This window comes from Crocuta crocuta, unplaced genomic scaffold (assembly GCF_008692635.1).
Source record: "Crocuta crocuta isolate KB4526 unplaced genomic scaffold, BGI_CrCroc_1.0 scaffold551, whole genome shotgun sequence".
Taxonomy (NCBI): Eukaryota; Metazoa; Chordata; class Mammalia; order Carnivora; family Hyaenidae; genus Crocuta; species Crocuta crocuta.
In genome coordinates, this window is record NW_027530969.1 from 2,570,197 (window position 1) to 2,582,972 (window position 12,776).

Here is a 12,776-nt window from a genome sequence, read left to right on the forward strand (position 1 = left end):
GTCCTTTAAGCGTCCGACTTCGGCTCAGGTCACGATCTCACGGTTCGTGAGCCCGCGTCGGGCTCTGTGCTTACTGCCAGCTCAGAGCCTGGAGCCTGTTTCAGATTCTGTATCTCCTTCTCTCTCTGACCCTCCCCTGCTCACGCTGTCTGTCTCTCTCTTTCAGAAATAAATAAAAAATATTTAAAAAAAATAAAGGTGCAGCTAAGCTCAACAGGAAAAGAGGACTATGATCTATCAGTAGGTTTTGCTGAAGGTCTGAGGGTGTTGGATTGGCAGTAGGACACCAAACCAGGCTAGCATTGATAGACACTTTTAAAATTTAAATGGGCAAAAATTCATCTTAAACTTGAGGGAAAAAAGTGCAAAAAAAATGTATGACATGAAACTGAGAAAGAACTAATATTAAAGATTACAGAATTGAGATTGAAAATTATCTGGCTATATCTGAATACTGGGCATGAATCATCAATAGCAAACTCAATGAAGAATAGATATAAAGTCTTACAACCCCAGATAGAAAAATAATAGATCCAAAGCTCTAGATTGTAAAAGGAGCCTTGGCTTGGAAGTTTTCATAAGAATATATCAACCAGGAGCACCTGGGTGGCTCAGTCGGTTAAACATCTGTGAGTTCGAGCCCCACATCAGGCTCTGTGCTGACAGCTTGGAACCTGGAGCCCACTTCAAATTCTCTCTCTCTCTCTCTCTCTGCATCTCTCCTGCTTAAGCTCTCTCTCTGTCTCTCAAAAATAAATAAATGTTAATAAAAATTTTTAATAAAGAATATATCAACCATAAGATGCTGACAACATATGATTGCTAAGCTCCCTATATCATAGATGGAAGCATTTGGATGGTTGTTAGTCTGGGGCCACAAGTGCAAGAATTACATTAACAAATAGAGCGTATGCAGAGATACGTGGCCAATATATTGAGAAGCCTTATAAGGAACATAAAAAGAAAGAATACTCAGATGGGCCTTCAGACTCTTACAAGATTTTCTTAAAGATGAGGCATCAGACTTATTCAGATCCAGCATCAGTGGGAGGAAACCACAAAATGGTTTAAAAATCTTACAGAAGTATAAAAATTCCACCATATTGTCATATTCCACTTTGTTGGCAATTACACAGAATTGAGTCTGATCTGAACCATCTGAGACCTGTGAATATGAAATTCAGTAGAGCCCCTGGAAGCCCAATTCTATATTCTTTGTTTAGATATTAGTATATTCTTTAATATAAAAATTAACTTAGTAGAATTTCTTTATAGTAAAAATGGGCTACCTGTAGAGTCTTCAGGTTTTTCAAGAAGAGTATTTGTTGTGATGAGCATGAAGTGTTGTATGGAAATGTTGAATTACTATATTATTTTGTACGCCTGAAACTAATATTACATTGTGTGTTAACTAACTGGAATTTAAATAAAAACTTAAAAAAATAAAATGAGAGGATTCAATAAAATTATCTCTAAGATTCTTTCCAGTTCTAAAACAGTGTACTTTTATAGTTCAAAATGCTGACAGGGAAATATTTTTACTTGAATTACATCATGTAAAAATGTTGTCTTTATTTAAATTCTTATAAAACATACATTTTAGCCATCTTATTCTTAATTTTTCCTTAAGATACATGATTTCAATTGCATTTTATTTATTTTTAAAAATATTTTTAATCTTTATTTATTTTTGAGAGAGAGAGACAAAGCGCACGCAAGGGAGGAACAGATTGAAGAGACACAGAATCTGAAGCAGGCTCCAGGTTCTGAGCTGTCAGCACAGAGCCTGATGTGAGGCCCAAACTCAGGAACTGTGAGATCATGACCTGAGCCGAAGTTGGAAGCTCAACAAACTGAGCCACCCCAGGCACCCCTAATTACATTTTAAATGCTTTATTGATATTGATGTCAGGCGGACATTGGTTATGCAAACTGAAATATCAATTTATTTACATGATAAGTCTCATGCAAGTACAGAAATGTTCCCATATTTTCATATGTTAATATTTCAACTTGGTTGAATTGGGACTAACTTGGAAAATAGGAGATCTGTGGTTGTGAATTTTAAGAAAATCCCTGGGAGCCCAAGCGATTTATATTTTCTGTTGATAGAGAACTAAATGAATTTTTGGGTCTGTCAGCACCACAGAGCAAAATTCATGGTGGGGGTGTTCAAAGATATATCTTTGCAAGTCCCACCTGAATGAAATCACTTTAGACTCTAGAATTTTCCCACATGACTGGTTGATCTAGACCCAGAGATGTGACCAAGCAGTTTAAGATAAGAAAGTTTCATTTCAGCTTTTTACTCCAAAGTGGTTTCTCACTGCCTGTACTGTCCGGGTATCTCAGAAATAGTATTTCCCCCTAAAGATTCTATTGATATGTTGTTGACTATGAGAGAAAGAAGAATTACTGGAGAGACAGAACTCAAGTCTGCAGAAGGCACGGTGGTTTTAGCATGAAAAGTTCCTGGCTTTGTCCAAGCTGGCAGGGAACCTGGTGCTGAGGGATGGAAGTAAGGTTTGGAGTAACTTCTGACTCCAATGGAGCCGACTCCATTGTTTGCTGGCTGTGTGACTTAGAGCCACTGATTTAACATCTCTAAGCTTCAATATCCTCATCTTTAATACAAAGATAAGTATTAACATAGCCTGTTGCTGTGTTAATGTAACATTTCGTGTAATATTGACTTAAATGGATGTCATTTTGTTTTATTCTAGTCTGGGTCAAGGAGAAAGAGGTCTGAATTTTGCCCAAGACACTTGATCAAATCTGGGGTCACCTCTGAGCAAAGTTTTAGTGGGAGAATGCATGTGCTGGTGGTCTTCTTACATCAATGGCCATTCTTACACTCTTTTGCTGAATCTTCCTGCCCTTCCAAAACCCAAGCCTCAATTTTCAGACCACTTCTTTTGTTTGAACTTTAGCTAGAGTATCTTCTCCCAGCCATAACTTCAAATATCATCTTTATCCAGAATATCTCACATTTGATCTCCCAGACCTCTCCACTGAGCCCTCAACTCTTTAACCAACTGTCCTACTCAATGTCTCACAAGAATATCTAAGAGGCATATTAAATTTGATGTGGCCCAAACTGAGCTATTGACTTACCTGACCCCTGTCCAAATCTGCTTTCCTATAAGTCACCCACAGTTCAGTAAAAAGCACCTATATGCATCCTTTTGCTTAGATGAGAATATCATCTAGGAACTATCCTTGATTTCTCCTTTTCTCTGTCTCCTGGCATCCAATGCACCAGCGAGTCCAGTCAGCATTACCAAAAGATATCCAGAAACCAACCACTTCCCTTCATGCCTGCCACTATAAACCCATCCAGGCCATCATCCTCTCATGCGTACTCACCGAAGGCCTGCCCCTGCACACTCTATCCTCTGCACCAGCCAGTGTCTCTTCCTTAAGTACCTCCCATTTCTCACTCTCCTGTATAGACTCTCTGATGACTTCCTATTGTAACCAGAATAAAATCCAAAGTCTTTACTCTGCCTTTATGAAGCTTAGCATGATCTGGGCCCCACTAACACCTCTGAACCCATCTCTCTTCAGTGCCTCATTCCTATTCACTTGGCCCCAGTTACACATGTCTGTGTGCCTCCAAAACATACTGAGCTCATTCACTGTTCAGGGCCTTTGCACTTGCTATCACATATGTTTGGAAATATGTCTCTTTCTCATCAGATGGGTCTCGACCCAAATCTTATAATCTCAGGAAGGCTTACTGTGACCACTAGAACAATCTCAACAATCACCTACAGGCCTTCCTTCATATAAGCCTATTTTCATGCTTCATACCACTTAACAGGAACTGAAATTAACTTATTTATTTACTCATTTTATATGTTTAATACATCCTTCTCACTACATAGTAAAACTGCACAAGTATGTCATTCTCTGTTATAAACTGAGCTCCTAAAACAACTCCTGGCACATGGTAGAGGCTTCATATTTGTCAACCAACAAATGACTGAACATAACACAAGTCTCCAGAAATTCTCAGGACCCAGGGAGATGAATCCATAGTAGCTATTAATACACTGCCTTTACTATAGTTATATCATGGTACTGTTTTGCATTAGGCCAGTTTGGCTCCACGTAATCCTTTAGAATGTTTTCAAAGAGAAAGCAGCCTGCATCATGACCTGAAAGCTGTAGGATATGGCTACTTTGTATGTCCAGCTTGATGGCTGGTTACCCCTCTCAAAGGTTTTTCTTACATCAACATTCACTATGGAAAACTCTGGGATGTAATGTAGATATAAAATATTCAGGCGAGCGCGCACACACACACACGCACACCAGCCTCCTCCATATGTAATTTTAAAGTTGAAGATGTTCTGGGAGCAATGATCTGAAAGTCTGGTCCAGGCACCCCTGTACCTAAAGAGCTTATTAAAAGTGCAGTTCCCTGGATCCCACCAAGGACTGTGGAATCAGCATCTAGAACTTAACCTTTTGAACAAGTTTCCCAGGGGATTCTCCTGTCCCCACCCCCACCAAAGTGCAAGGGCCCTGGTGAGGCACAGACCCAAGAACACCATGAGAGACTTACATGCTGAGGAGCTGTGTGCCCAGGACAGCAGCAAGGTGACCAGCAGCAGAAGTACTGCTCTTCCATGCCTCCATCCCATCATCAGCACTGGTCTTTAATCAAGCCAATGGAAAGCCTCCAGGTGATACTGTGTAGATTCAATTCATAGGGATTGAGCCCGGGCTTTGCTCTCTGTGCCTGCTATCTGACAGCCCACCCTGACCATTGAGGTCACAATAGAGCACTGGGTAGAACAGCCATGGTCCAGACAAGGCAACAAAGTGGCACCTGCATCCAGGGCTTAATGATTTCTGTGAGCCAATCCTCTGGGATGTGTAGGTCAGTGTGGAACTGGGGGCCAGAAGCAGGATAGTGGGAGAACTCCACACCAGTTGGGCTCCTGCAAGTTGAGGCATCTCAGAGTCTCTCAGATCCATTAATGCATCAGGACAGAAGAGCTAAAGGCACTCCCCAGGAGAAAGGATCCAAGGGTTTTGGCCCAAACAACTCAGGTGATACAGCAGAGAAATGATAGCTAAAGGACGCCTAAAGAAGAGAGCTCACATTACCAGTGGGACGTTAGGGGAGCTACTGAACTTTGAGCCTCAGATTACTCATCTGTAAAATGGAGATAATAATGATTCATTATATAGTTGGGAGTATTAATGAGTTAATATGCATATCCTAGCACAGGACTTGGCAAATACCAAGCCCATGATTTTAAGTTTCTACTAATTTCATCTCTACTAATTGCATCTCTATGGGCTTCCAGCAAAGGAAGGAACATTAACCAGCAGTGTCTATAAACAAAACATGCATAAAGTACAGATCCATGCATAGATCAGCTGCAGGGTGGTTTCTGTTGATGCAGTCCATTCATTTGTGCAGTAGGTTAGGTAGCACTTTATTGGGCACTTTCCACATACCAAGCTTGGAGGATGATACAAAAATGAACAATATTTGTTCTGTCTCCTAAAAGCACATACCCAGCTGGGAGAGACATGTGACCAAAGACATCAACAACACAGCAGAGTCAGTGTATCACTGTGAACTGCAGAGGGGCACCCTAACTAGTCTGGGAGGAGCATGTGTATACGGTGTGTGGGAGAAAGAGGCTATTAAGGAAGATTCTCTAGATGAAATAAACTCTGTCTCAGCCAAGTCAATCTACAAAGAGAAATGGTTTTAGGAAAAGGCAGAGAGGTATTTGTTATGGATAGAATGGTGTCTTTTCAAAATTCTTCTTTTGAAGTCCTAAACCTCAGTACCTCAGATTATGACTTTATTTGGAAACAGGGTCATTACAGATAAATTAGTTAAGATAAGGTCTTCCTGGAGGAGGGTTGGCTTCTAATCCAATATGACTGGTGTCCTTATGAAAAGGAAAACTTTGGATACACACACACATAGAGAGAGAGAGAGGAGAGGGAGAATGCCATGTGAAGGTTGGAGTTAGGCTGCCACAAACCAAGGAACTACCAGAAGCATGGAGAGAGGCCTGGAACAGATCCCTCCTTACTGCCTCCAAGGGAGTATGGCATCCTGACACCTTGATTTTGGACTTCTGGCATCTAGAGCTCCAGAAAAATTTCTGTTGTTCTACACCACCCAGTTTGTGGTGCTTTGTTATGGCAGTCCTAAGAAAGTAATGATGGCATTCTAGATGGGCAGAAAACATGCACAAACATGCAAAGGTATATGGGAACTATAGGAACTTTTAAGTCAAACCATATATAATTTCTGTTTTTGTATCTCCAAAGTATTGGCAATTTCAAATGGTCTAAACTAAAAGGTTGCATTGGAATAATGTACAAGTTTGAGCAGGAGACAGAGATCAATTTATTGAATAAAGCTCAAATCTGAATCAACAGTCTTCCCTAATATCCAGCCACTGAATAATTCTCATGAGCAATCACCATGGATGTGACAGGTATGGGGGGAACAAGCATTATTCCTAAAGACTGGCAAGGCAGTGATAGATATAAACATTTTCAAAAATTCTATACATAATGGATTTCCATTTCAGGGGAAGTGACCATGGGGATTTTTCTTTTCCTAGCTGTTTTGAGGCTTTAAAATTTATCTTTAAAACTCTTGGAAATATTCTGTCAGAATAAGCAAAAGGCAGATGCAATATTAGGAAATTAGTTCACGTTATTGGGTATAGACTTTTCACACAAGCATTTCCGATACTTTGCATAGGTATAAACAAAGCATTAGAATTTACCCACTTAGCTCATATTTTTCTAGGCCAGGAAGGGGGCTGAAATGGAAGGGAAAGTTTTCTCACCGCTGTTCTTTGGAAAACAGGCTGAAGTTGAGTTTCACTGAGGCTATAAATGTCGCATATTTTGGGGCTAGTTAGCCTGTGTCCATATGAGGTGGAAGAGAGCAGAGATAAAGAATTTCCAGTGTTGGCGCACCTGGGTGACTCAATTGGTTAAGCGTCCAACTTTGGCTCATGTCATGATCTCACGGTTCATTTGTTCAAGCCCCATATCAGCCTCTGTGTTGGCAGCTCAGCGCCTGGAGCCTGTTTCAGATTCTGTGTCTTCTTCTTTCTCTGCTCCTCCCCCACTCATGTTCTATCTCTGTCTCTGTCTTTCTCAGAAATAAATAAACTAAATATATATATATATATATATATATAAAGAATTTCCAATGTCACCCACAGTCCTGCCTAGCTTAACCACATTGCTTCCAATGGCTGGCCCAGAGTCCAGAACGAGATAACATAGCATATGCATTATCTTCATTTGGACCCTAAAGAATCTCAAAATCTCCCAGCACATCAGTAGATGAATTCACACTTTTAACAAAACACCATTGTATGAAGACATGTGTCCACACTAAAAGCTCACAATGTTTACAGTGACCTTATTCATAATTGCTAAAAACTGGTAACAACCTACATGTCCATCATTGGGTGAATGGATAAATAGTGGTACATCCAGACCACAGCACTACTATTCAGCCATGAAAAGGAACAGATATAGATACGTGTGGCAACATGAATCTCAAATGAATTATGCTAAATGGAAGAAGCAACTGCATTCAGTGTGTGCCATTTAGATGGCATTCTAAAAAGACAAACAACAGGCACAGAGAATGCATGAGTTGTTGCCCGGGACTGGGATTTGGGGAAGGGGATGGGTTACTAAGGGCATGGGGAACATATTTTTGGAGTGTGGGTGGGAAGTTTCTATGTCTGCATTGTGGTAGTGATTACACACCTATTTATATTTGTCAGATTTCTTAATTTTTTTTAATTTTTAACATTTATTTATTTTCAGCGAGGGACAGAGTACGAGTAAGGTAGGGACAGAGAGAGAGGGAGACACAGAAACCAAAGTGTGTTCCAGGCTCTGAGCTTGTCAGCACAGGGCCTGATGCGGGGCTTGAACCCACAAACTGTGAGATCATGACCTGAGCCAAAGTCCAATGCTTAACCGACTGAGCCACCCAGCCACCCCAGGATTCTTAATTTTTTTTCAAGTTTTATTTATTTATTTATCTTGAGAGAGAGAGAGAGAGTGATCTGAGGAGGGGCAGAGAGAAAAGGAGAGAATCTCAAGCAGGCTCTGTGCTGTCAGTGCAGAGCCCAATGTGGGGCTCGAACTCATGAACCATGAAATCTTAACCTGAGCTGGAATCAAGAGTCGCAGAGTCAGCCAACTGACCCACCTAGGTCCCCTTTATTTGTCAGGGTTCTTAATACCATACACCTTAAGTGAAATTACTAAATAAATATAAATGATACCTTTAAATCAGACTTTTAAAAATGCCTTTATACTTTGCACACTTTGAAAAGCCACTGATGTGAACCACAGAAGACTTGCCCCATTTGTTAAAAGCCTTTCTGCTGTAACCTCAAGGGCCAGCCTTGTGGGGGGGGGAAATGATTTTTATTAATATTGTATTAGTCTGTTCAGGCTGCCATAACAAAATGCCACAGACTGGGTGGCTCATGCAACAGAAATTTATTTTCTCTGTTTTGGAGGCTGGAAGTCGGAGATCAAGGTGCTAGATTATTCTGTTGCTGGTGAGGGCCCTCTTCCTGGCTTGCACATGGCCAGCTTCTCACGGTGTCCTGGGATGGGCTTCCTCAGTTAGTGTTTGTGGAGGGAGGGAGAGACTTAGAGAGAGAAATAGGAGAGAGCAGGAACACACATTCCAGTGTCTCTTCTTATAAAAAACACTAATCCTGGAGCACCTGGGGGGCTCAGTTAATTGCGCATGGACTTCAGCTGTCATGATCTTACAGTTCATGAGCTGGAGCCCCACATCAGGCTCACTGCTGTCAGCGCAGAGCTCTCTTCATATCCTTCCCCCTCCATCGGCCCCTCCCCCACTCACATTATCTAAAAATAAACATTTAAAAAAACACTATCCCAGAGCATCAGGGCCCCACTCTTATTACCTCACTTAACCTTAATTATTCTTTATTATTACTGTAATTACTAGCCTTACTTATTAGGACCCGTTACCAAAAATCAGCCACACTGGCGGCCAGGGTTCCAGCATTTAAATTCTGGGCCCATAACCCAAAGCAGACTGGGCATACCGGTGCCACCAAGGCCGCAGTACTCATCGGGGTTCTTGCTCAGGTACTGCTGGTGGTACTCTTCCGCGTAGTAGAAAGTTTGTCCCTCCCGGATGTCGGTCGTGATCGGGCCATAGCCGTGCTCTGAAAGAACCTGGGGAGAGAAAGGCACCATGAGGAACGGATGCTGGGCAGAGAGGGTCCCGAGGAGAGCTGGGAGGTCCAGCTGTGAGGGAGGCAGACACGCGTGACTTGGGGTGTGCAGTGGGTCCTTGCGGGCCTGGGCTCTGCCGCTTCCCAGCTGGGTTATTCCGGCCAAGCTCTCACGGGCCTGTGCCTCAGGTAACTGGGTTTGAAGTCTGGTTTCCTGACTCGAATATGTGTGCTCTACCCATCATACCAAGGCTGCCCCCGGTACGTGTTGGGAGCCCTGGTTTGGACCCTGTGGGTCTGTGTGAAAGGGACCCCGGTGCTTCTCTGGAGAAACATATTGCTCCCTGACTGCCCTGGGAAGAATGCGCGTCCCTGAGGGCAGTGAAGCAGGGCTGTGGTTGGAGGGGATGAAAGGGCAGGGGCAGGATGGGGCGGGGAGGGCTACAGCCCAGCCCAGTGCTGTCCCCTCTGCTGCCAGTTCAGAACAGGTCCCCTGCCCACTCACAGGCTGGACAGAGGAACCCCCACTCGCTGTGGTTCTAGGGAGCGCGGACCCTGCCAGGGTGCTTTGGAGAGCAGGGGCTCATGTGGGTCTCCGGACCGACCCGAACCGGGGAGTGAGGTCAGGGGAGGACGTGGCCTGAGGGCCTGTGTCGGCTCATCACCGCCCTTTGTGACCTACTTTAAGGCCTGGTGGCATCTGCTGCCAGGGAAAGAAACAGACACGTAAACACAAGTGGGGGAGGAGAGCGGAGCTATTTGGGGCAGGAGACAGATTAAGAAATAGACATTGTTCCCCATGGATCTTAGCCTGTTTCCTTTCCCTTTTGGATTTCAGCTGTGCCCTGATTCTTTCTCGTTACAGGCTGCTTGGAGCATTTGGGCACAAGGTTACAGAGACTCGACCCCGGGTTCGCTGACTCCCATTTTGGACAAGGGCGCAAGATGGGTCCTTGGACTTATTTTCCCTTGAGTAAACTGCCTGTTTGCTGATAGCTCATTGGTTTTTTTGGAGGTGAAGTCCTCACATCTGTCAAGAAAGGTGGGTGAAGTCTTTGTGCTCCTCGTTGTTCCACTGCAGTTCGTTCCTGAGCACTGTTACAACTTTCTGAATTTCCATCCAGCCCTCTGATGGCTCTAAAATCACAGGCCCAGCTATTAAGGCAGATAATCCTGAGCATATCAATTGGGAAGAGTCCCAGAAGGAAACAGAACTCCACTCAGTATTTTCAAATGAAGGTACTTAGTGAAGGCAGTAAGAAAGAGTTATGGGCATCTTAAAGGGACCCACATGTAGAAGATGCTCCAGAGTCAGGTAATAGCAGTGAGTCAAAGGCGCAAGGAAAAAAGGTATACTTACTGGAATCCAGTGAGAAGAACAGGTGCGGAGGAGGGTCACAGAGCCCGAACTGAGTCAAGGAGGGTCTCTGCCACTGGTAGCACAATGTCTCAATGGGAAGGGACAGGGAGGAAAAACCCCTAACCCTCTCACTTCCTGCCAGTATCTCCCATTGCTGAGGGCAAGCCAAATGAGATTTACTGTCCCATGTGATTCACTCCTAGGAGCCAGGCTACCAGGACCCAGGGAAGGACAGCCAGGAGATCTGCAGTGGGGAAATGGGGTACAAATGGAAAACAACTATACAGAATCATCTAGTGCTTTAGCCCAGAGAACAGAATTGAAAGCTATATTTTAGGGCTAATAAAGATATCAAGCTACTCATTAAGCTTTTTCATGTATAATATACTATGCTCAGGACTTTGCCAGTGTTATATCTCATTTAACACTCGTGGCAACTGTCTAAGGGAATTACTCTTCTTGTTTTCCACATTCAGTAGAGGATATGCTAGATATTGTATATTGATATTTAGCACCATCTCTGCCTTTCTAAGCTCTCCTATAAATTATAGAGGCTGAAAGCTTGGGGCTACATGTCTGAGAAGCCCAGTAGCCTTCCATTTAGATCCTTAGCCAAGTTTCAGGAAGCAGAGAACAGGGAGAAACTATCATTTGTCATAGCAGCTACGTATAGGCATGCAGATTTTAGCAGACCGACAGCTGTGAGGTTTTTGTCATTACCTTTGGGTATCCTCCTACAAATCATCACTCTAATGCTGAAGAGAATAGTAAGATCATTGATTTTTGAGGAACAGTAAGTTCCCATGATTTTTGAAGTTTGCTAAGCTCCTGAAAGCAAGCAACAGTTTTTCCTGATGTTTGTATACAAGCCCTTTTAATTGTTCTGTAGGCATCTATTTCTTTGTCCTAAATCTCTTTCTGCTTGGGATACATAATGTTTTCTGTTTTCCTGATGGAATCGTGACAGATGCAGTATTTGGTACTTGAAGTGGTTGCAGGAAGTTCAGCTACAAAGATGGGGAATCCAAGATGTACTGTCAAGGCCTGATTTGATTTGAAGGCAATAATGACCTTGTCACTAGCAGAAAATGGGATTCTGGGAATCCATGGTATGCAATGTCAAAACAGTTTCTCAAGTCATTACTTGTCATTAAGTTACCTATTCAAAGAGACCAAGTGGCTTTTGTGATAGAATGCTCTGGTGGAAGAGAAGTGCAAGGGCTACTGTGACAGAATGGAATGGATGGCTTATGGAAAACAAACAAAACCAAAAATCCTGCGGCTTTTCAACTCAAAGATATTATCCAAGGGAGAGAGAAGCTTCTCCAATTGCCCTAAAAGAACCTCTTTTGTATCAATAATATGTAGGTGGCAGAATTACAATATAACTTTAATTCATAGCTTTTTTAGATGTTCACATGAAAAATGATTAATTGGTAAAGAAAATGACTAAGAAATTTGCCATGGGATATTTGGATGGGTTAAGATAAATCAGTGTACTTTAAAACCCCAAATGCCATAAGTTTACCTTTCTATCAGAGGCAGCCCCTCCAGTCCTTTCTGGGAAGGCCTTTTGAAGACTGTAATGACTTAGCTGAAATAATTATTTTTTTAGGTAATGCTGATTCTCTCTACAACCCACTCATACCAACTCTTATAAGAGTCAGAACCAAAAGTAAAGTCTTCCCATTAGACTTCATAGGGCATCAGTTCAAAGATGACCCAGAAGATAGTATGCATTAAAAGGACTTTGGTGTGCCTGGGTGGCTCAGTTGGTTAAGTGTCATGGTCTCACCGTTAGTGAGTTTGAGTCTTATGTTGGGCTCTGTGCTGACAGTTCAGAACCTGGAGACTGCTTCTGTCTCCCTCTTTCTCTTCTCCTCTCCTGCTTGCACTCTGTCTCTCTCTCAATACATACATACATACATACATACATACATACATTAAAAGAACCGCAACATTCTGCTAATGTATATTTGTAGACACCTGAGGATTATATGGATTCTAAATGAGTTAGGTGAGGGATAAAGTAAAATGTGATTGGGCCAAATTTACGAATCTAGGTGAACTTAAGAGAAATTCTGTATTCAAATGAGTTAGCTGATGCAGCTGTAATTGGCTCTGGCTGTTTGGTTGGAAAACTAAAACCTTGGACAAATAATGGCCTGCAT

General features: G+C 42.5%; 2 protein-coding genes across 2 annotated transcripts in view; both read right to left on the reverse strand.

The window, feature by feature from the left end:
• Positions 1-4,636, reverse strand: part of LOC144236113 (serine protease 52-like) — a 16,879-nt gene extending 12,243 nt beyond the window's left edge. The window contains exon 1 of the mRNA XM_077769737.1: positions 4,571-4,636. Within this exon, the coding sequence (XP_077625863.1) occupies positions 4,571-4,636 (66 nt within the window). The remainder of the gene's footprint in view (positions 1-4,570) is intronic.
• A 3,878-nt stretch (positions 4,637-8,514) lies between these two features.
• The window catches only part of PRSS51 (serine protease 51), a 28,931-nt gene continuing 24,669 nt past the window's right edge, over positions 8,515-12,776 (reverse strand). Inside the window, exons 6-7 of the mRNA XM_077769738.1 lie at positions 9,114-9,246; positions 8,515-8,684 (exon numbers count right to left, since the gene is read on the reverse strand). Coding sequence (XP_077625864.1) covers positions 8,659-8,684; positions 9,114-9,246 — 159 coding nt within the window. The 3' untranslated portion in view covers positions 8,515-8,658. The remainder of the gene's footprint in view (positions 8,685-9,113; positions 9,247-12,776) is intronic.